General features: G+C 39.6%; 1 protein-coding gene across 2 annotated transcripts in view; it reads right to left on the bottom strand.

The window, feature by feature from the left end:
* CD2AP (CD2 associated protein) overlaps positions 1 to 21,559 on the bottom strand; it is a 76,381-nt gene that overhangs the window by 43,948 nt on the left and 10,874 nt on the right. For both annotated transcript variants that reach the window (XM_053938982.1, XM_053938981.1), the window contains exon 2: positions 10,917 to 11,077. In XM_053938982.1, coding sequence (XP_053794957.1) covers positions 10,917 to 11,077 — 161 coding nt within the window. The remainder of the gene's footprint in view (positions 1 to 10,916; positions 11,078 to 21,559) is intronic.

Consider the following 21,559-nt stretch of genomic DNA (forward strand, 5'->3'; position numbering starts at 1 on the left):
AATTATAGGCCACAGAGAAGTTCATTATCCAGCAAATCTAAATTCTTAGCTAGATTCTTCAAATATAAATATTAAGGCTTCAGCTGCCATCTCCTCCTATATAGGCTATCATACAAAGAACAATCATCTTTAGACTTCTTATATCAATTCCACTGTAACATCAGTTTGTGCAAAAATGAGTGCATTACTCTTAGTGGCTGAGTACATTTTAAAGCAAGATCTCAAGCAGCAGCTAATGGTCTCAATCTCTAAAGAGGCTGAGCTAAAGAATACACAAAGATAAATGTCTGAGCCTACACATACAATTATCTCGTCTCTTTTCTTCCCCATCAGAACAGCAATGAAGAACACATGGACTGACAAATTAAGTCTATGACTCATATTTTAAAGAGTAGAAAATAAGTAACTCAGAATTGAACCTGTCATTTTAGGGGAGAGGGAAGAATTGGAAGCAGGCAATAGCTCTGTTTATACAAGTTCACAGCCTGGAAAAAGCCATTCCTGAAAAAAAAAACACATAGAAATGTGACTCTATATAAATACATATAAAAATCTGTACAGCTGCCTCCAGAGGAGAGATTGTCATCCATAACCTGTTCAAGAGCAATGAAACCTCAGTTCCTGGAGCACAAAATTCTTCACATAACTAATTATTTAGGCATTTCCATATACATTTCCAGTTTTAGCAACAGCAACAGACAGGTGGGCACGTGGCAGCCTTAACAGCTCCAGTCACTTAAATCTTAGATATCCCACATGCTTTCATTTTGCCTGTGTCTCTTCCTTGAGTAGAAAATATGATTTCTCATCCTCAATGTTGGTGCCCAGAGGCAAAATATTTAATAAAGGCAACGAAAGAAAGATGAGTAATGTGCAGCTGTTCCTACCTGTCTCATTACTTTACCTGACCTAAAGGGAAGCATCAAGAAAATCCATGGACCAAAATAGCTGAGAAGCTGCTGAGCTCCTTCTCTGGAGCATTCAGGAGGTCAGACCAGAGCAGGTTCCACATCCCAAGAGAAGGAGCTTGGCTGGGAGAGGTCAGAGGCTGTCCCTGACCCTCCAAAGAATTAAACATTATCCTTGAAAATAGAAACAAATCACCTAAAGATGAACGCAGCTACTATCTGAAGAACAGACAAGATAACCTTTGTTTTGCAAGACAACTTACCTCCAGGAAAGTCTAACAGGTGTCATGGGTTGATTTTTGGGGGCTTAATTTATGGTTGAAGTAGGGAATGTTCAACAGTGAATCAGTGGGTTTAAGTGCTGACCCATCATCAGGCTGAACCAACAGAGGCAGCAGCACTCCCTGCCTTTGCCTCTTCACAATCTGATTTGACACTTTCTATTAAGCCACACCCACATCACATAACATGGTTTAACAAGTTACCAACATTTTTACATGTGTTATAATCTATGCTAAATATAGATCTTTTAATCATACTGTCTCCTGTGTGAGAAGAAAACAATCATCAATCTGGCAAGGCATCACTTCTTTCTCACAATATGCAACATGTGGAGTAAGTGGGATCTCCAGGAAGTATAAAAAATGACTGAATTGCTGCAGATTTACAGACTAAAACCTGAGTCATTGAATAATTGTCATACTTGAAGGTCAAGAACAGACAAAGAGCTGAACTTTCCTACATAAGGAACACTCTACAGAGGTAATATAGAAGCAGAGCAGGCCTGAAGTTTCAGATTTTGATACAGATTATAAAAATACATGCATATAGTTTTTATATATACAAATAATTCAATTTTGTCCTGGAGAGCTGGATATGTATAAACTTTGCACCAAGCAAGTGTCAAAACAGAATCTGACATGAAGTCTTGTTAATTCTGGCAAAAATACAAGAGACCTCAAACAAAACCTAAAAGCCCAGATGCAGGAAATGTCAGCAGTCAGCTCCCCAGGTCTACCAACAGCAGAGCAATAAATCCCAAATTAACAGGAGTAACTAGAGGAAGCACAGATCTTTACATCAATGTTTCCCAACCATTTAATTCAGGAAAGAGTTAATTTTAAAATACTTCTGAAAATAATACCTTAAGAATAGTCTACGGTGTTGCCATGTTCATAGCCAGATAAAACCATTTTGAAATGCTGATTGCATTTCTTCTTTATTATATTTGCTAATACATATACATTAAAATTTAATTATATTTCTTGTAATTGTTTTATAGAATAACAGTTAATGTCCTGTCAGCCATCAGCTACAAAATAGTGCTTCAGATCAATGAAAGCAAGCATCACACATGGCAAAAGGCAAGACAGAGCTCCAGCTCCCACAGCGTATGTGTTTTATCAGCTTCCCCCCATGGGAAGGCAGGAAGACATTTCTTTCCCTTCTCCCAGTTAATTGCCTCTACTGCTGGTCCAGAGAAATGTGGGATCCAGTAAGCACTACAGGTTCACTATGATGTTCAACTCAGAACATCCCTTGTTCCTTCTCACCATCATCCTTTCTGCCTCCATTCTGTCACCCATTTCTTCTTCCCTGCATCCTATTTCCAAGGCACCATCTCTTTGCATTCCCTGTAAAACCTTCAGCATTTCACTCATGGCCACAAGTTAAAACACTGACACATCCACATCCCTTCACAAGTCTTGCCTAGGACACAAATTTAAATGCTTAAGAGATTGTCAATAAGGGCTAAAAATGTAATTCTGGAGTCTCAGTGGATATTAGAAAAGCTTTAAAGATCAGGCATTACCAGAGATTCATACATTAACTAACATTTTTAACTGAAAATGCATCCTGCTTTCTGCTCCTTTTTGAAAGCATCTAACATGCTTATCACCATCAGTTTCTAAGAATTCAAAAGCTTGTTACACCAAGTCCAAAGCTAATGAATTCACATACATACACCAAAATTTATTTTTACAAAGTGAGGAGCATCAAAAAAGGTTGTTAAACCTAGAAAATATTTACGACAATAAACTTTCACATTAGTTCATAATACTGAATAAAGCCAGTGTTCAAGGAACACATACATTTGAAACTCAAAACTGAAAGCACTACAGTAGAGAAGACCTAACTTCCCCCTACAAAATGATGAGACACCAAACAAAAAATTCACAATTGGTGCAAATATTAAGAGATGACAGGACAGAGATGAGCTACCCTTGTGCAGGTTTAAGCACAAGGGTAGATTACTTCACAAGATTACTTCATTCCACCTGATAAAAAAGCAAAAGAACCGATTTAATATTAACTGTGTTGAGTATACACACACATTGATTTATGAGACATATGGCAAAGGACTACAATTACATGGCTGGCATGTGCAGCCAGAGCCTCCTGGGATGTAACAAACATTACAGCAAACAGCACCTGGTAACTGACCTCTTCGGTCTTATTACATATGCTAATTCCAGAGTGCATATTGATAGCTGTATTTTAGATTTCTGTACACAGGGAAAGTCTAAACTTAAAAGTCATGTTCCTGCACAAGCCCACTCAGTCCCTGCTGCCTGAAACACCAGCAATGCTTTGTGCAGTTTGCTCAGTGATGGTTGCAAACACCTTCTGATGAAGCACACCCTGTTTGCAGCCTCCAGGCAGGGAATGGTTGCCTTGCTCCTGTGCTTGGGAGAGAAAGCTATAAAATCACACATGAATCAAGTGTAACAACTAAATAAGGATGGACAAAGGAGCAGACTGCTTCACGTGATTACAGGAATAAGGACATGTATAAACCTGCTGCTTCTTCCACACAAACCATCATGCTCAATCAGAGCAGCTCTGGGAGTATCCAGGAGCGTGCTGTTACCACAGAGCAATATCACAAGCTGATATGGCATTTAGAAAAGCAAGAGGCACAAGTACAATCAACAATCTTGGATAACTCAAATCAGAGGGGATAATTAGCACATTAAGCAGTATTCACAAAGGTCATTAATCACATTAATCAGCTTTATCCTGCTGTCCTTCAGAACAGCACCTTAAGTTCCCCGAAGTTCCCTACCAGTGCTGTCACTGAGTCAAAACTTAGAGACATCTCTCATGCTCTTAACACAGCATCAACATACATATATTTTATCTTTGAAAAGATACCAAATATAACAAGAACCACCAGTGTTTTCCACATTTTGTGTTCACATTCAGCCACTAAAGACTTCACAATGCCACAGATTTTTACTCTTGCAGTGAAACAAGAGCTTGTGAATACAAACTGAAATCTTTTTCTCAGGTGATTTTTTTAAACATCTTAAAGCACAGGTCACCTTGGACAGAGAAAGGGGCACATCATTTCAACAAATTTCCTGCAGTTAAATAGTTCACTTTTGAGGAAAGCATCTGTGACATTTCAGATCTAACAGACAATCAAGATAAATATTTCAAATAGTCAACTCACTTACATGCTCTTTCTTGCCAAACAAGACAATTATACTGTCTTGGAATATGAAATAATTCACACATCCGCAGCCAACACCAACAAAGGAAATTCCTGTGTGGACATGGCAACAGCTGAAAAGACAACCTGACACACAGGTGCCCACAAATGGCTGTGTGGGCAGAGCTGGGTCAGCAACAGCAGCTCTACAGTGCTAAATCAAATACACCTCCAGACCTCCCCTCTTCATGCCAGATACAGTCACACCACAAAGGGACTTCACAGGGTCAGGACCCAATTGGTCTGAAAGCAGGCAGTCAATCCAGTGACTCAACTGGAAAAGCCACAGGAATAAGAATAAATCATGGTGAGCTCCGAAATACAGTGAAAATGCTGACATATCAGTGCCATTGGTTAGATCTGTCTGTGTGTGCTCAGCATCACTCCTTGCCTGAAGACAAAGAGCCCAGCACTTCTCTCATATACTCAGCACTGAAAGTGAAATTACTTAATATGGTTTTCAATCTTGCATGCAATCTTTGTTTCTGAGAAAAAAGAACTGCCAGCTCCGAAGCAAACATTGCCTTCTTACCAGCAGGGCTGCCTACTCTGCCTGGCAAGCAGTGCTGCGCCAAGCACTCAGTGTCACCTCCCTGCACAACCCACTGCTAGTGGTGACAGTTTCTTCAAAGCAATAATAAAACAAAGGAAAAGGTTGTATGAAGTAAAATGTAATTTGACCAACAGGACTGATAAATTGCTGCATATCTTGTCTTCTCCAAGCCTTACTTGGATGCAAAGATTTTGGACAGAATACTTTAAGGAGCAGATGCCAACATTTTGGAAACAGGTATTTTCTTCTATTCCTTAAATACATCCTACTTATTTCAAACTAAATGCGTATGGCTTAACCTATACCCATTGCTTTAAAGTTTATTTATTGATCTGTTTTTTTAACTAATGTTACTACACTTTTTAATCATGCCCAGATTAGAAGTAACCTAGAAGAGTCTGTCTTGTCTGCGATCCCTCCCAACTCCATGATTCCTGTTTAAAGTTCTGGGTGAGGTCAACTTACTATTTCTGAAAAGGAATTAAGGAAGATGCTATGCTTGAAGGAGCTTTCAGCCAAAACTTCTCACTGGCTCAAAGCATACTTGTGTTTAACAGCATCCCTCCAGCGAGAACACAGGACAGAAGCAGCAAACACAGGCTTAAGAAGGTAGATCAGCGGTGCTACTCTAAAGTGTTTGTCTAGGGGTGATGAAAAGGGAAGAGGCTTGGGCTGTGTTTTATTTCCACAAAGACAGATCAGGAAGTTGAATGGAAAGAATCAACTAAAAACAAATCATCCTTTTAAAAAGGAACTCCTTCTGCAAGCACAGTAGTTGTCTGCAATTTCTAAGCGTCTCCCTATACTACAGAAGGGGACATGAGCTAAACCAACCCCAAGTAATTTTATTACACAAACAATTATAAGACCAAGAATTGACACCATATACTAAATAAACCCTCAAAATCATATTGCAAGCATAACTTCTTAATTCATGCTGTTTCCATTCACTACCCTGAAACACAAAGTCTGTTTACAACATTTTATGTTAAGAATATATGGAAAATAAAACAAGCTTACCATTTCCAAGGACATATTTGCTCGAACACACCCAATGTTGCAGGTTTTTTTTTTTATTTAGGGGGAGGAAGAAAAATGTCACAGCAAGCAAAGTTCACATGTTAAACTGGAGAGGATCCAGGCTCGGCACTAGAGCAGCAGCAGCTGCTCACACCTGTGCAGGCAGGAGGCTGTCCCTACACCAGCTCCAAGGGTGAGGGGCTGCATGGCCCAAACTCACGCCGAGCAGTGCCCAGCTCGCTCACCAGAATGTCCCCAGAGCCTGCTGGCAAGCCTCTCTGCCTTAACTGATGAAAGCTACTGATTAATCTATCCACTGCTCCTCCCTCATCAGAGTTACTGCCTTGAGCTTATGATCAAACTGGTTTTACTACCATGTAAAGCCTATTACTCACAATACAGCTATTTACAAAACTAAGATAGCAATAAATGAAATAAAACAAGGAACTTCAGTTCTTAAAAAAAACTTCTCAGCTATGTAGGGACAAAAACCTTAAGAAAATAAGCAGAAGGATGAACACCAAATAATCACTTTCAGTTATCAACACAACAGGTGTCTGGAGAGTGAATAGACCTACTCAAGACAAATCTTAGTCCATCTTGTCAAAGTAAATGCAAAAAAGGGAGTTAAGACTCATTGGGCCAGAGAAAAGAGGGAGGTCTGGAGGATTTCCTGAAGGAGGGAAGGCCTGGACTCTTAATCTTTACTTTCAGAGTTCCTGTATATTATATAAAGTCTAGAAGCACACAGAAATAAAATCTAACCCAAAACAAAAGAAGTCTTCCACATTCCACACACATTAGTATCTCAAAAAACCCTATACATTCCATCTAAGCATTACTACACTTCTCTTAATCACACTGGAAACAAACGAATATGTGCACATTTTTCACTGTGATGGATTTTAGAAAGGTAAAGCTGCTCTCAAAGAAAACAATAAAAGTCTGCTAGGTTCCATTGCTAAATCCTTTCAGGAATTTATGAAGTTGTTTATTTTAAATTGCCCATACAAGAACCAGAAAAATGGCAATAACAATGTCGGAAACAAGAAGTCTAATTCAACCCCACTCAAAGAGGATATGCACACAGTTTAAACAGGAATTTCACATGAGGTTTTGTTAATAACACTGGAAATGTGTGCACTCCAAAACCCAGCTCTGCAACACAGGCAGAACATCTTTAAGAAACTGCAGCGCTGAAAAGTGAATTCAAGGAAATGAGCTTCACAAGCAGGCAGTGTAATTGTTTGCACTTTTTTTTAAACCTACTTGTATTCAACTGTACATTTACCACCATCTTCTGGTTTTAGGACTGCTTTGGGCATCCCACACACCGAGTTCACAGCCAGCCTTTACACCACCTCCCACTCCCCACCCCACGCAGCGGCACTGCACAGTAGTATCTGAGGATGTTTCAGAGGCTTTACGGTGTTCACTTTAGCTAAGTCTACCAGTTCTCTTTCTTTTCAAGCAAAATGATGCAAGTAGAAGTCAGCACCAATAACTGCACCTTTTGGGACAGACCATCTCAGCTTGTTAACCCAGCAAGTGATGGGCTCACAGAAAACTTCCTGGTCCCAGCTGGCACCAGGAACCAGACATCACCAAGCTCTGATCATTCTCTAGGATCTCCCCATCAATATGCAAAAGTCTTGGCTAGAAGCCACTAAAACCCAACCAAAAAGTTACCAGATGATGTTGTAAGGTACCAAGCATCAGCACTACATCAGTATCCACAAGAAGATTCCATAAATTCCCTTCTCCATAGGAGTGTTTCAAAGTCACATAGTGCTTAGTACACTCACACTGTACAACAAATTAACCCAATTAAAAATACAATCTCAGCTTCCTCTGCTGCACTTCTGACAGCAAAGACCCAACTGCTACCACTACATGAAACAAGCCTACCGCCACAATTTAAAATTATTTTGCAATATTTAAAAGACTTGAGAAATAAAAGGAAGACATAATCAAAAAGCTATTTCCTGCTTTAACAACCCAAAATGAAGCTGACAGCACTTAGTCATACTTCAAACAGAAAAGATACATTTGTCAAAGCATGAGATGTGGCATAAAATGGCAGTAAATCCAATGTATGGGCAGAGCCCAGAAGGAGGGAACAGAAGGGGACTGATCTACTTTAGCAGTGAGGATATAGTCTCAATCTAGGCCATCCAACATATTCAGGCAGCGTGAAGCAATAATCCTCCTGTCCACATTTTGCTTGTCCTTCTAACAGGCAAGAAGCAGCCTTGTGCTGCCCAACAGCCAAGGATAGTCTGCAGCTGGCACCAAGGCAACAAGCTCTTTTCCTGCCCTCACACAGCATGAAGAAGAGAAACTAACAAAATTAGCAAAAACAAACTAGCTTGAATTAGAACCTTCCTCCCAATTCTCTTTCAGTTAATGAAAATCAAAGGCTTTTATTTATTTTTTAAAAATAATTTATCTTCTCTAATAGCATTTAACATTTGAAAAAGAAAACATGTTTATCTTTACCCAGTTAAATCTGTCACATTTATTATGTTTTTAAATTTTACACATGAAGGCAAATCTAGTGGATAACACATGCACTTTCAGCTTCAAACTTTAATCTTTTCCAGATCAGCACAAATTAAAATTTACCATCCATAGTCTGCATGGAGAGGCTATATCCTGGCTGCAGTTCAATTCTTAACAAACCAGTGTGTATACATATGTCACCAAATGGCCACCACAAATTTAACCACATAATGCATTCAGGCCATATATATATAACAGGAGAGTAAGATGATCCTTTCAGGAAGTAATAAATATTTAAGTACAGGCCTAGAATTTTGCAACCAAATACGTAAAACTTGGTGCAACCTTTAGTACTGCCCGCAGCAATTTGTGCTCTCTGGTCACATTTCTGTTCCCTTTCAGACTTTTCTGCTCCTTCCCTTTCACATGGGTCATGAGAAGTCAGCAATACTCATCACTTGTCAGCATCCTCACTGTTCTTACCCCTCCCAATGGTGGAGGCGCTCTTAGCAGCAAACAAATAAATTCATCTCTCCAGGGACTTTCCTCATTCACAGGGCCAAAGTCCAGCCCTGCCTGAGCTCATTTCCACCTCCCTCCAGCAGGTCACCCACACCTTGCAGGTGTTAACAGCACACCAGGCCAAGAAGGGACATTTAAGTTTAGTTGCTGAGGCTTGGTACTTGCAGCAGTCTGGTTATAGTAACATCCCACAGATCCTGCAGCATGATCCAACAACCTACTACAGCAGCAAACGAGAATGGTTTGAGAGGAGGCACAACAAACAAACAAACAACAACACACCACCAAAACAATTTGCTGCAACAGCTTTCCCAGAAATAGTCTCTCAAACTATCACTACCTGCAAATTAACTTTTACAAAGAAACTATAATTAAATTGACCATGAAGAAAACACACAACTTTCACCTCCCTAACAATTAATGTTTTCCCATGATCTCACCACTGTACAACAGCCTTCCAGCCTCAACATATTACCTTGAAGAAAAGTTCCCAAGATCAGCCTCATAACTGCACTCAGCTCCAGCACCAAGAAGGCAAGTTACCCCTGTTGTCATGAAACAAAAGTGATCATTTTCTTCTACATAACTTCCCTTCTGCTTGTCCAAACCCCTATGCCTTCTAGAAAACTGAGTGTCCGCTGTAATTCAGGACATCCGACCATGCCATTCACATATGAACAGCTGGAAAGTTAAAAATACCTGCAGCTGAGATGCCAGGATGGGAATAATTTTAAACCAAGTTTATAAAAGCCACAGCTGCAGAAGGGCAAGAAAACACCCAACAAGTATGGTGATTAACACAGAAACATGTCACATCTGACCCATCTTTGCAGCAGGTCAAATTGATGACACACAAACCAGCAAAGAACTGATGCCTTCTTCCTACACAGCACTTGAGAGCTAATTAAGAACATCAGCACAGTGATCATCAAACTCCACTTGAGTTCAAGTTACTATTTATACAGGACTCAAAACCCAAAAATTACTTCAAACTAATCTACCAACAACTTGAAAATGTTAGACAAGTGAAAAGCATTTGTACAAACTTTCCCTTGGTAGGAGACCCTCTCTGAGAACAACTGGATTGTTCCCATCAGTTTTAAAATGAAAATCTTAAAACCCCTCACAGTAAATCAGAAAATAATGATTTCACTTTTTCAATTTTTCAGAAAAATTATCAAATTTAAAATGTGTAAAGAAGTGTTTATAGCACTGGACCAATATCCCCTTAGGTTTTACAACATGAAGGTAGCACAGTAAGATACACTGGATAGTTCTGGTTTGCAAATAATTAATTTCACTTCAAAAGGGGCAGGAATACCTACATTCACTTGGACTATATGGAAGTGTTCCACCAAGGAGTTTGCAGAGCCACAAAAAAGGCAGTGCCAGCAACAGAGTCCAGGGAAAAGCAGAATTGCCCCTTCAAATAAAGCAGCTTGATCCAGGCTGAAGAATCCACATCAGCACAGCCTGAGGATGCAGTTTTTCATTATAGATGAGCTGAGCTGTGACCTCACTTTGCCAACTCTCTCATGGCTGGATATCTTCTGTAGGGGTAGGTTTAGGGTTTTCTTATATTTTTGTTTTTTTAATCAGTTCATCCCACTAAAGCAGGTAACCATGGCTACAGACAACTTGGTTGAAGTCAGAGTGACACCACATAATGCAAGGATACAGGGCAAAATAAATGCTGAAGTAAGAACAGACAGCAGAATTTAAGTTTTAAAAATTTTCAGAAGCATATTAAAAAAATGTCAGCACCTTGAATGTCTTCCTAATGTCTTCCTTTCTAAAATGTCTTTTAAAAAAAATCATCCTGTTACAAATACAACTTTTGTGTATTCCAACTATTTCAGTAACAATGACCCAACCACACCATCACAGTAAAATCAACACAATGCAAAAAACTCACCTTCACAAAATTGTCAGGGAACATGCCCCTTCTGCCATTTAACTCCCCTTCCAACCATCCTTCTTCTTCCAGTTTTTTCACATTCCTGATGATTTCTCCAACTCGGATTGTTAACTCATCGTCATGCACTGCATCATAGTCATATTCCACAATATAGTCCACTAAAAAGGAAAAGAAAAAAAAAAAAAAACATGCACAATGAATATAACTCAGACTGGGAAATGCAATTTGAAAGCCATGCATGTTCAAAAAGCAAACCTAACAATGAATGCTAACAACAATCATTTCCCTCACAGCAATGCTCATTTGTGAACTGTGACATTCCCACGCATTTTTGAGAGGGAGAAACAATTGGATAGGCACCTATTAGAATAAAGTAAATTTAGGAATAGGACACCACATATATGACCAAATAGGTCATATTTTTGTGGTGGTGGATAGGCTTTTTTTCATGTCAGGTGGAAGGAATTGCTGGCAATGTTTTTTTTCCTCACCAAGTTCCAGCTGAAGATTTACCAATTGTGAATCACTGCCCACAGGGCAAGTGTTTCTGACTCAGTGCCCATTTGGGGCCAAGGATCAGACACTGTGTGTATGGTACATACCTGCAATGCCTTGTTAATCCTCATACGTGAGCCTGCTACTATGTTTGCAAAAAACTAACTGCTGCACACACAGAAATTTTGCAGGTTTGATCCAAGAAATGCAATATAGCCAGAAGGTGTGTGATTGACAGTATCATACAACTTAAATTGCAAATATATAAAAAAGCACCCTCCTTCAGAGTCATTTGGTTTGTATGAAGTAGAATAAGCAAGTGAGCTTTACTTTTGATACAATTAAGTTTACTCAGAGGAGCACAGCAGTGTATTCACACACTTGTCCATCTGCTCACAAGATCCCTGAGAGTTGCTCACTGACAGCTTAAGGCTTGTTTGGCAATAAAGACCCATTTGTTCATCAAGAAATTCTGTTCATGCCTGAAATTTCCACAAACCTGCAGCAATCAAATAATCTTCCCTCTCACTCAAATTCAGTCAAATAGCCAGGCACTGCCAAATGTTAAAACCATGTCCTCACTGAAACCTCCCTCTCCTCTGCAGATCACAGTGCACAAGAGCACAAGGTTAAAAGACAGCAATCCTGAATGGTTGTAGAAGCTTTTTTCCCAGGTTAATCTTTTTTATCAGTGCATAATAACACCCAACAATTAATTTAAAAAATGAAGGAATCAAATGAGAAGAAGATTATTTCCTTGTGTAATTAAATCAATGCGTAATTTCAATCTGTGGGCAGTTTTAATCACAAGTACAGCTGCCGTGATTGCAATTAAGCCCTTATCCCTCTGCTGCCTATGGATAGCCAAAAAACCCTTAGCAAAAAACAGAACTACATGATGGTGACATGAATACAAGAGATGCTTGAATGATATGTCTGGCAAACTATTTTCTGAATGCACCTATTAACAAAGGAATCAGTAGACATAAATGTGAAGACTTTTGCCAGACTTAATTTGAAGACTTTTAAAGACTTAATTTTTAAACTTTCTTCCTTTAAAAAAAGTAATTTTCTTTCTTATGAACCGAAGTCATCACCAGAGTTACCTGCCTATGATACGCACCTGGAACTTCCAGCACACACTTTTTCTACTGTAGACATTTATCTTTGCCAAATATACTCTTTAAGCTTGTTTCAAAGCATCATATTCCCCCATTGCTGCCTGCAGCAAGCAGAGTAGTTCTGTCTTGCTTCTGCACAGAATTGTCTCTTGAATGGCTGACAAAATATTGCCAAACATACAGGAAATTCTGGCAGTCACAAATCAAAAAGACAACAGCCATTCATCACCTAAGAGTCTGCAAATAAAAACATCACCTTCCAACCAACTCAACCCAGCCATTCTGGAAGCCTATAAAAGTAGAAAAATGTAAGAAACATCCATGTCATTTATTTCTCTCATGATACATTGTTTTGAAGCACATGAGCAGGTAGCATATCCTATAGAACAGCTTTACAAAGTTAAACATGGAAAATGGATCACAACAGAGTGTCAGTCGTGGCAAATGCTCACAGCAGTGACTTGAACTGCCAAACACCTGGTCCTTTTTCCACAGCAGCAGTAGATAATCACACCCACACTGTGTCAACATGAACCAACTCTATTGAAAGCTTATTTATTCCCTTGGGAGAATGTTTCTGTATTTCTGTTTGAAATGCACACCACATTTATTTGGTCACTTTTCCAGAGTACAAAACACCAACTCAGTCATGCCAACAACAAATAGAGAACCTGAAAAATCTCCCAGTCATCACCCACATGTCTTTATGTTCCGAAGACAAATAGCAGTAAACAGACATCAGCTTCTTACACTTGAAATTTAGGTGCTGAATTTCCTCTTGTATTTGTCAGTGATACCCAAAGCCACCCTCGCCCTCATGGACACATAGACAAAACAGATACAAATTCTGTTGCCTAGTCTGTAATGCGGAAGGGACCATGGGGAATGTTAAGATATTTAATCCCATAGATTTTTTTTTTCATATAATGGCAGAGGATCAGCAAGGAGCTACACATCCCATGTCTTACTACTATGTGGTCCTCAAGTATACTTAGAAGTTTTGCTTTTCAATATTAACAATTAGCACTAGTTGAATCATCCAGGTGATGGGCAAGAAACCTCTGTGCTGCCAAAACACTCCAGATTAAATAAATCTCTGAAAAATACTAAAGTACAATATTTACCCAAGTAAAAAGAGTCCAGTGATGACAGAAAATGTTTTTAAGGAATCACAACTCCTTATAACAATACTAACTAGAAATTATTTTAGTTAACTGATTATACTTCTTAATTCTTGTACTAGTTCTGAATGCTTCAGGTTATCACTTATAAGCTTTACTCAAGAACAGATACACTGCAATCAGTCAGCAGTAAGGGGACTCTAGTAATACAAGCTGGTCAAAATTGGTTTTAAAAATTCTCAGCTGGTAGAAGGTGCAGCAGAACTCCTCAGCAGCACAAGCTATCAAACCTACACATCTTATCTCCCCTCTGCTTTTTACACTGCTTTCTCCATTTCAAACCTCACTCAAATCAATTATCTGTAGCTTAAAGTCTGTAACAATCAAGTCTCAAATGAGAAATAGTCTTAGGCTTAAGCAGGAACACTGTGAGGTTTACTGTGCTTTTCTAGCACATCCAGAAACACTGAAGTTCACCTGAGAAGGGCAGACAACTTTCTCCTGAGTTTTCACAGTATCTGCATACAAGAAAAGGCTGAAAGAGCTGGGAAAGGGCTCAGGGATATCTCATTGATCAGGGTGTGGAAAAGACCAAGCAGTACCCAATGAAAGCACAAGAAGCAGTGGGACAAAATGAAACCAAACAAATGCCACTTATAAATATATAAACACACTGTCATCCAACGATGACAGCCTTCCAACATACTCAGGAAACCTTCCAGATGGTGTTTTTTGAAGGTCTGACCCATTTTCAGGGGCAACTGACTGATTAAAATCAACACAGCTACAAAAAAAATTATTGTCTGGACATATTTGGAAGAAGATGGCTCTGTGGGAAGGGTCTCAGCTCTTGCTCCTTAGTAAGATGACAACCTCACTAACAAAACAAGAGTGAAACAATTGAGTTGGACATTAGGAAGAAATTCTTCAAAAAAGGGTGAAAAGAGTGATCATATATTGGAATGGCCAGCCCAGGGAGGTCTTTAAGGGAAGACTGAATGTGGCATTTAGTGGATGGTGTTTGGTCATAGGTTGGATTTGATGATCTCAGAGGTCTTTTCCAACCTGATTCTGTGATAAAACATACCAAACACGTCAAAGCCAGTCTGCAGCTGCAGACTACATTATTCCCCACAGCACAGACAGTGTCCTAACACCTCTTTGACAAAATAGCTCCCACTGTCAGCCAAGACAGCAACACTGCCTGCACCAGGTATTCAGTCACTGCTGGCACAGCTGGACTCACCCATTCATCCAAACCTTACACAAGCAGCTCTTCTGCCAACCACATCCCAGTGCCAAGGCAGAGGCCAAGTCTCCCAAAAGGCATGGCCACATTACACCCACCTTCTCTGATTTTAAACAAAGGATGCCTTCACTATGCAAACACTTTCCAAAGTTGCCTATTAGAGGTAACTAAGGCCCTCTGGTAGCCCTAAAACAGAAATCAAAACATAAATCAAGGAAGAGTGGAAAATAAATCAAAATTCTAGCATGCCTGTGTCTTCAATAGAAATAGGCACTCATCCAGCAAAGAGCATAATTTCACATTCTTGGTACTTTGCTTAGGGTATTACAATACTGTCAGAACCCAGTGACCTTTCTGTAGTAGCCAAAAAAATGGACACAAACCAGATTTATTTTAAATTTCATTACAAACACACTTTAATAGCTTAAACTTTTTTTTTTTTTTAATGATGGGAGAGGGATTCATCAGATAACTGAAATCCTTGCATATACTGGGAAGCCTTTCTGAAACCTGCTGCAGGCCTGGAGGGACAGAGTCCAATGTGAAGCAGCAAGAGTTGCTGCAGTGCTCCATAAAAGTCTCTTCAGGTAGGTTTCAGGCCAGTTCAAAGTCATTTATTGGAACAACAACCCTGGAAAGTCATCTGACCTCCAGAAGTACCTTGCCAGAAGAACTGCAGTTATATTAGAAACTGAGCTTTTGTTTTTCCAATTTATCACAACAGACAGTTGCTAGATGCCTAAACCAAATTTCATTAGTACTGTTATTTCCACTTGTACATTTATAACATAAAACCTGCAAAGTTTAGTCTCCTATAAAACAAAGCCTAACAATTTTGTTATTATGTATGAATAGAGTTACAAGGATATTTTATTTTATAGCAGACCAAGTTTAGGCTAGAGACAAAAGACCACAGAGGACACAATCTTACCCTTTTAACTACCATACTTTTCTTCACAACTATTTCAAAATCAGGTGCTGAACTTAAGGAGAATGATCCTTCCAACTGCTTTCCCACAAAAATGCTTCTACTATTTATGAGCTATAGGAATTTCAGCTGGTTTAATACTAATATTAAGTACATGTTCAGCCACTTAAAACAGACCTTAACACTGAAAAAGTAGCTCAGGTATTCAAATGCTGAACAATGAAAGCACCTCCGTAAGTGTTAAACATAAGACGTAGTTATAAGAATGTTTTCTTTCCACTTCAATACCATATAATTTCCTGTCACCCTGACCTGAGTCACTAATGACAACCCAGATGCTTAAATAGAAAGGCCTGACAGACTTCCCACTGCCCTTAAAATTCTAGTTCCTGATCCCAAAATTGTGAGTTTTGTCTACAAAGCTCTCCTGTAAAGACACACACACAAGGTGGGCACCAGGGTTTGGGAACCAAAGACAAATCCTTCCCAGCCAAGATCTCCCACTGCTCTGCAGCCAGGCTTCCTCCAGGCTCTGCTTCACACTCCTGATTAAAAACGACCAGAATGACCAGTTCCCCAAAGATCCAAGTATTCCTTTGGGGTACAGATGTATTTTGCTCCTCCTCAATCAGAGTAGGCCTCACATTTCCCACCATCAGGAAAACCACTCTGAGCACTGGTCTTGTGCAAAAGTCCTTTCCTACTTTTCACCCCCCAATTACCATCCATCTGAGAACAGCCAAGAGACTGAACCTTGAACAGATGGAAGGAAACATTCAGTATTTTCTACTTCCTTTCTCATGGTGTCCAATAAAGTTACATCATCAACAGAGAATGGGAAACCCACAAAGCTCTACTTCCAAGACATCTTAACCTAAGGACATAGTGATCTTCCACTTTCTGCTGTGTGCATTCAGTTGTCCTTTCCCCCTGTTCTCTACTTAAATTAGTAGTTATTTATAATACTGGTGAACCAGATAAAGAAAAGCTTGTAGTGACAACTTTCTGCAAGTTTATCTCTTTAAGATGTCTCACTGCAGGGTCAGACACAGTATTGCTTCAAACCCACTTTAGATCAACCTCTACATCCTTGTTACATCCCAGATCAGGAACACACTGCTCAGTGAAGCTCCAAACCACCCTCATTTGTGATGGTTCTGTTCAGTGTGGAACAGTCTCACAAAGTAATCTGGAATTTTCATTGAAACTAAACCCAGGAACACACTTAATGCAGATTAATCTTTAACAGGCATTGTGTCCATGGGACAAGACTAAAACTGCAATGATTTAAAAACATCCAAAACTTGAAACCTGAATATGGCCCCTCACACAAGCAATTTCCCCCTACAGATCCACTCATCTTGCCCCTCATCACTTGCTGCTTTGCTCAAAGCCTGTATCTGCCATGAAACCACATCCTAATATAACACATTACTTATACAAGGCCACTGGATTCCTGTCAACTCTGATGGTAAGGATGCAGTTCCATGCCATTAAGAAACTTAACAAGTGTAATTAGCTAATGGAGACCACATAGTTCACACATATTTAACTGTACAGTCACCAGTTTTGAGCCACACCACACAGAAGAGCAGACATTTCACTGAGCTGAGCCATGCAGAGCCACCACATTCACGTTCCACATGGAGGACTTAAAACAGTTGCATCACAACTGCAAGTCTTAAGCATCAGCACTGAGATGTTTTACCTTCACAGGAACTCAGGTGTCTCCTGTATGGGCCCTGGAGTAGCAGTGACACATGGCAGAGCCATTTCTACCTGTGCCTCCTCCCAAGGGAGCCACCACACGAGTTGTGCCAGCTCCAGTCCAGATAAACGGCTCTGTACCAAAGCAGTCACACCTCCTCCTGCTCCTGAAGCTTTGATCCCATGTGCCAGCCAAGCAAACTCTGCTGCCACAAGGAAGGAATGTGGCAGAGGAGGTTCTCTGCAGTTTAAGATAATGCTGACCTCATTTATTCAAATATTGACTTATGGTCTTATTATAAGCAAAATGCCCAGAGCCATGAGAATTCTTTCATTAGTTTATAATAATACAACAGAATGCCAATAAAACAGAAATATTTTCATGCCATTCTATGTACATTTTCTTTTAAGCATACACAATTAATTCCCAATTTGCTGTAAGCTAATTATTCCAGTCATGGATTATTTCAAAGACAGAGAACCTAAATCTGTACAACTTATTAGTTCAGGTTGCTGGGCAAAGAAACAATCATTTCAAGCACTAAAGATGCCTCCAATGCATACAAACACACAGTGTTGGACCCAAACTGATTCTACAGAAAACCAGCTCAGCTATGTCCACCCAGTCTCTGGAAGCACCACAAACACCCTGCTGTCACCCAGTGGGGACTCAGTTTGGATGTCAACAGGATTTGCTCTGTTAAAGTAATTCCATGTTGAAGTCAGTATGAGCCTTCACTCTCTCTTCAACACACCCCATCTCAGAAGGCTCAGCAGGTTCAAAACAGCACTAGATGAGTGAGGGCAGTCAGACACTGGTGCAGTCAGGCTAAATTTCCAATAGTCCCTTTCCACTTCCTCAGCACATGGGCTGACCAGCCAGAGCTGTTGGATATGTGATGGTTTACAAGACCTGTTAAAAACTTAGTAAGTACTCTCTGGTGCTTACTCTGAGGGTACTTTAAACTGCTATAAAGATAGCTTTTAGGAAAAAAAAAAAAAAAAAAAAAAAAAAAAAAAAAAAAAAAAAAAAAGAATGAAGTCAGAATAAACACACACCACAGAGAAAATCAGCAACATCAAGCAAACCAAAAAATTGCAACAAAGCAACTTTGAAACTCTCACAATATCCCGTATCTCATGGAAGCCTTTGCTTCCCCACACCTGAGCGCCAACAGCCCAGCTACTGTCAGCTTCCCATGTTGATTAAGTGCTATGAGCTTAAAGGAAAAAAAACTACCATTGCAAGAGAGGAAGGAACAATAGCTGGCAGAAAGGCACTTCTGTTATTTTCCTATGGGGTCTCACCACATTTTCTACTTTCTAATGATAATAGGTATCTTATTGTATCCTTTCAATATATACTTTTCCCCAAGGTCTGTATTGACAGGACTAGAGGCATTCATTTTAAAATGACAGAGGGGAAATTTAGATTAGACCTCAAGAACTCCTGCTGCTGAGGGTGGTGAGACAGCACTTGGAGCTGGCTGGGGATTGTACTGTCTGAGAGTTTGTGATTCAGATGTCAGTGCCATTCCAGTGAGAAGGTATTTTTGGGAGAAATGCTTAGTGGCTGAAATTAATTTCAGTTTGGCCAACGTCTGCAGAATTTCCTGTCAGCTGCAAAGGTAAAATTAAAAGTGTAAGTAAGAAACTTCAGTGAGGGATATGAGAGATCTCGTGGATTATAAGAAATCTGTGAAAGTTACAGGATGTCTCTGAAAAAGAACATGCTAACGACAGGGATTTGTTAATTTATTTGTATGGTTTATAACAAAAAACATCATAAAAGATATTTGCGTCTGAATCACAAAATAGCTTGGGTGGGAAGGGACCTTTAAAGATCATCCATGGGCAGGGACACCTTCCACCATACCTGGTTGCTCCAAGCCCCCATCCAGCCTGGCCTTGAACACTTCCAGGGACAAAACATCTGCAGCTTCTCTGAGCAGCCTGTGCCAGTGTCTCAAGTCTGTGACAAAACAACTTTATTCAAGTTTCTTTTTCCTTTTTATTTCTGTCCACCCTGCAGTATCTGCTATTTTTGCTTACTTCTTTTGTAACTTGTTCTGTGCTGTATCACCCAGTTCTAGCACAAATATTTTCTGCTTAAAGCAACAATTCCTCTACATCCATAGCTTGCCTAAAAAAAAGGAAAATAAAAACAAAAATAGCAGTCTACCCTTGAGACAGTCTAAGGCCAGGAGACTTGGTTTTGTCAGCACAGAACTCGTCCATCTGGAAGCCGCCCTGGATCCGCCTGGCATTTTTAGACTGGGTAAGGCAATGGTGCATTCTCCAAGATATGACTCACCGTGCATTTTTAATAAAGTTTGTGTTGAATTTTACAGCCCAGTAAGAATGCCTGAAATAATTAGGAAAATGAACAGTTGAAAACAGTTAAAAATGTAGGCTTTTCCTCCCAAATTATTTCAACTAATGAGAAACTCGTTGCATTCTAGCAGCAACCACATCAAACATCAGTTTCTTGCGCTGGCTTGGGTGCAATTAGCAAGAGATTTTGGGAAGGAAACTAAACAGTATAGCAGAAACCCTGCCCAGCAGCCTGCTCTGAACAACACAAACCACATATGCCTCATTTTCCCACTCCAGGCTCCTGTAATTTTCTGGAGTGCATTATAGTGCTTAACACTGTATAAGATAAAACGCAACTGAAAATTGAACGTTTGTCAATTTTCACTTATTGAAAGCAAATTGTCTTCACAATATACCCTCATAAATTTACAACTGTGTGCTGTCGATAAGTCACCACTGACAACCAGATGGGAAGAAACATGTTTTAGGGGTACCTCACTCCAGATTTATCAACTCTAGAAGAAGCATCCCATCATGTCTCCTCCAATATTATCAGAAATACTTGTCTTAAACTCAGTCATAAATTTAATAAATGTTACAATTGTGGATTTAATTTAACTCCCCACTTCTATGAGCAGAATTGCTGGGCTCTTCCCTTTACAGCACATGACATGAAATGGGAAGTATTAGACTAAAACCTCAACCACCTCCAGGTATTTAATACTTTATAAGGATAGACGAGGTCAAAACATTTCGCCTGGGAAGTGACATGAAGCAGAAAGTGATGGTTTGTGCTACATGCAATTTCCTCATGTGAGCAGAGCTCAGAGCAAGAAGCCAGCCTGGAAATGAGAGGTGACACCTGCAGGAAAGGCAAAAAATGTCCCCACGAGCGGAAGTGAAAAAATGCTACTAATTCACATTGCAGAGAAAACCAGGGATCTTTGAGGGCACAGGGGAACATATTTAAAAAAAAACACACCACATTTTCTGAAGCCATGACTCAGACATTGTTCCATATACAGATTTATGCCTCTTCCTCTGTTCCTTTCCTTAATTTTATAACATCTATTTGGCAAAACATTCAAGGTGAGTCACAAAACACTGAATTACAAATTCTGCTAAAACAAAGCCAAAAAAGCACTGAAGAACAACAGAATTTATATTTTGTTCAAATCCAAAGCACCAAATAAGCAGTGAAAGTACCTCGAGGTCAACACTGTATTTATACGTGTTCCCTTTAAAGCCTTCGCTACATAATTAGCTTACAAAAGTAAGTTTGAAGCTGAAGACTCTGTTGGCTTATCTGAGAACTCTTTTTACAAAGTCATTCCCGGAAAAATAAAAAATTGTATTTGAAGTTTCCCTTCTTCTATCAGGACTACACACGATTATAAAAGCTTCAACTTCTCCTGCAGATTTTTTTTTTCAGGAATCTCCTAGCCAAAAAGGACATCATGATCATAGCCCCAGGTTATGAATTCAAGAGTTATGAAAACAAGAAAATCTCTGAAAGCCTTTTGGGTTTAAATGAAAACTCCTTTTACACTCCAAAGAAATGCAGAAATGCTTTGACAGACAGCCTACAATTTGGCACATCTCTAATTCTGGATGACAATTAGTACTTGTGCAAACATGGCAAGAATCTGGCTTTGAAATAAATTTACAGGAACTTAAAAGCATTATTCGGCGCATGCACAAAG

This window comes from Vidua chalybeata, chromosome 3 (genome assembly GCF_026979565.1).
Source record: "Vidua chalybeata isolate OUT-0048 chromosome 3, bVidCha1 merged haplotype, whole genome shotgun sequence".
Lineage (NCBI taxonomy): Eukaryota > Metazoa > Chordata > Aves > Passeriformes > Viduidae > Vidua > Vidua chalybeata.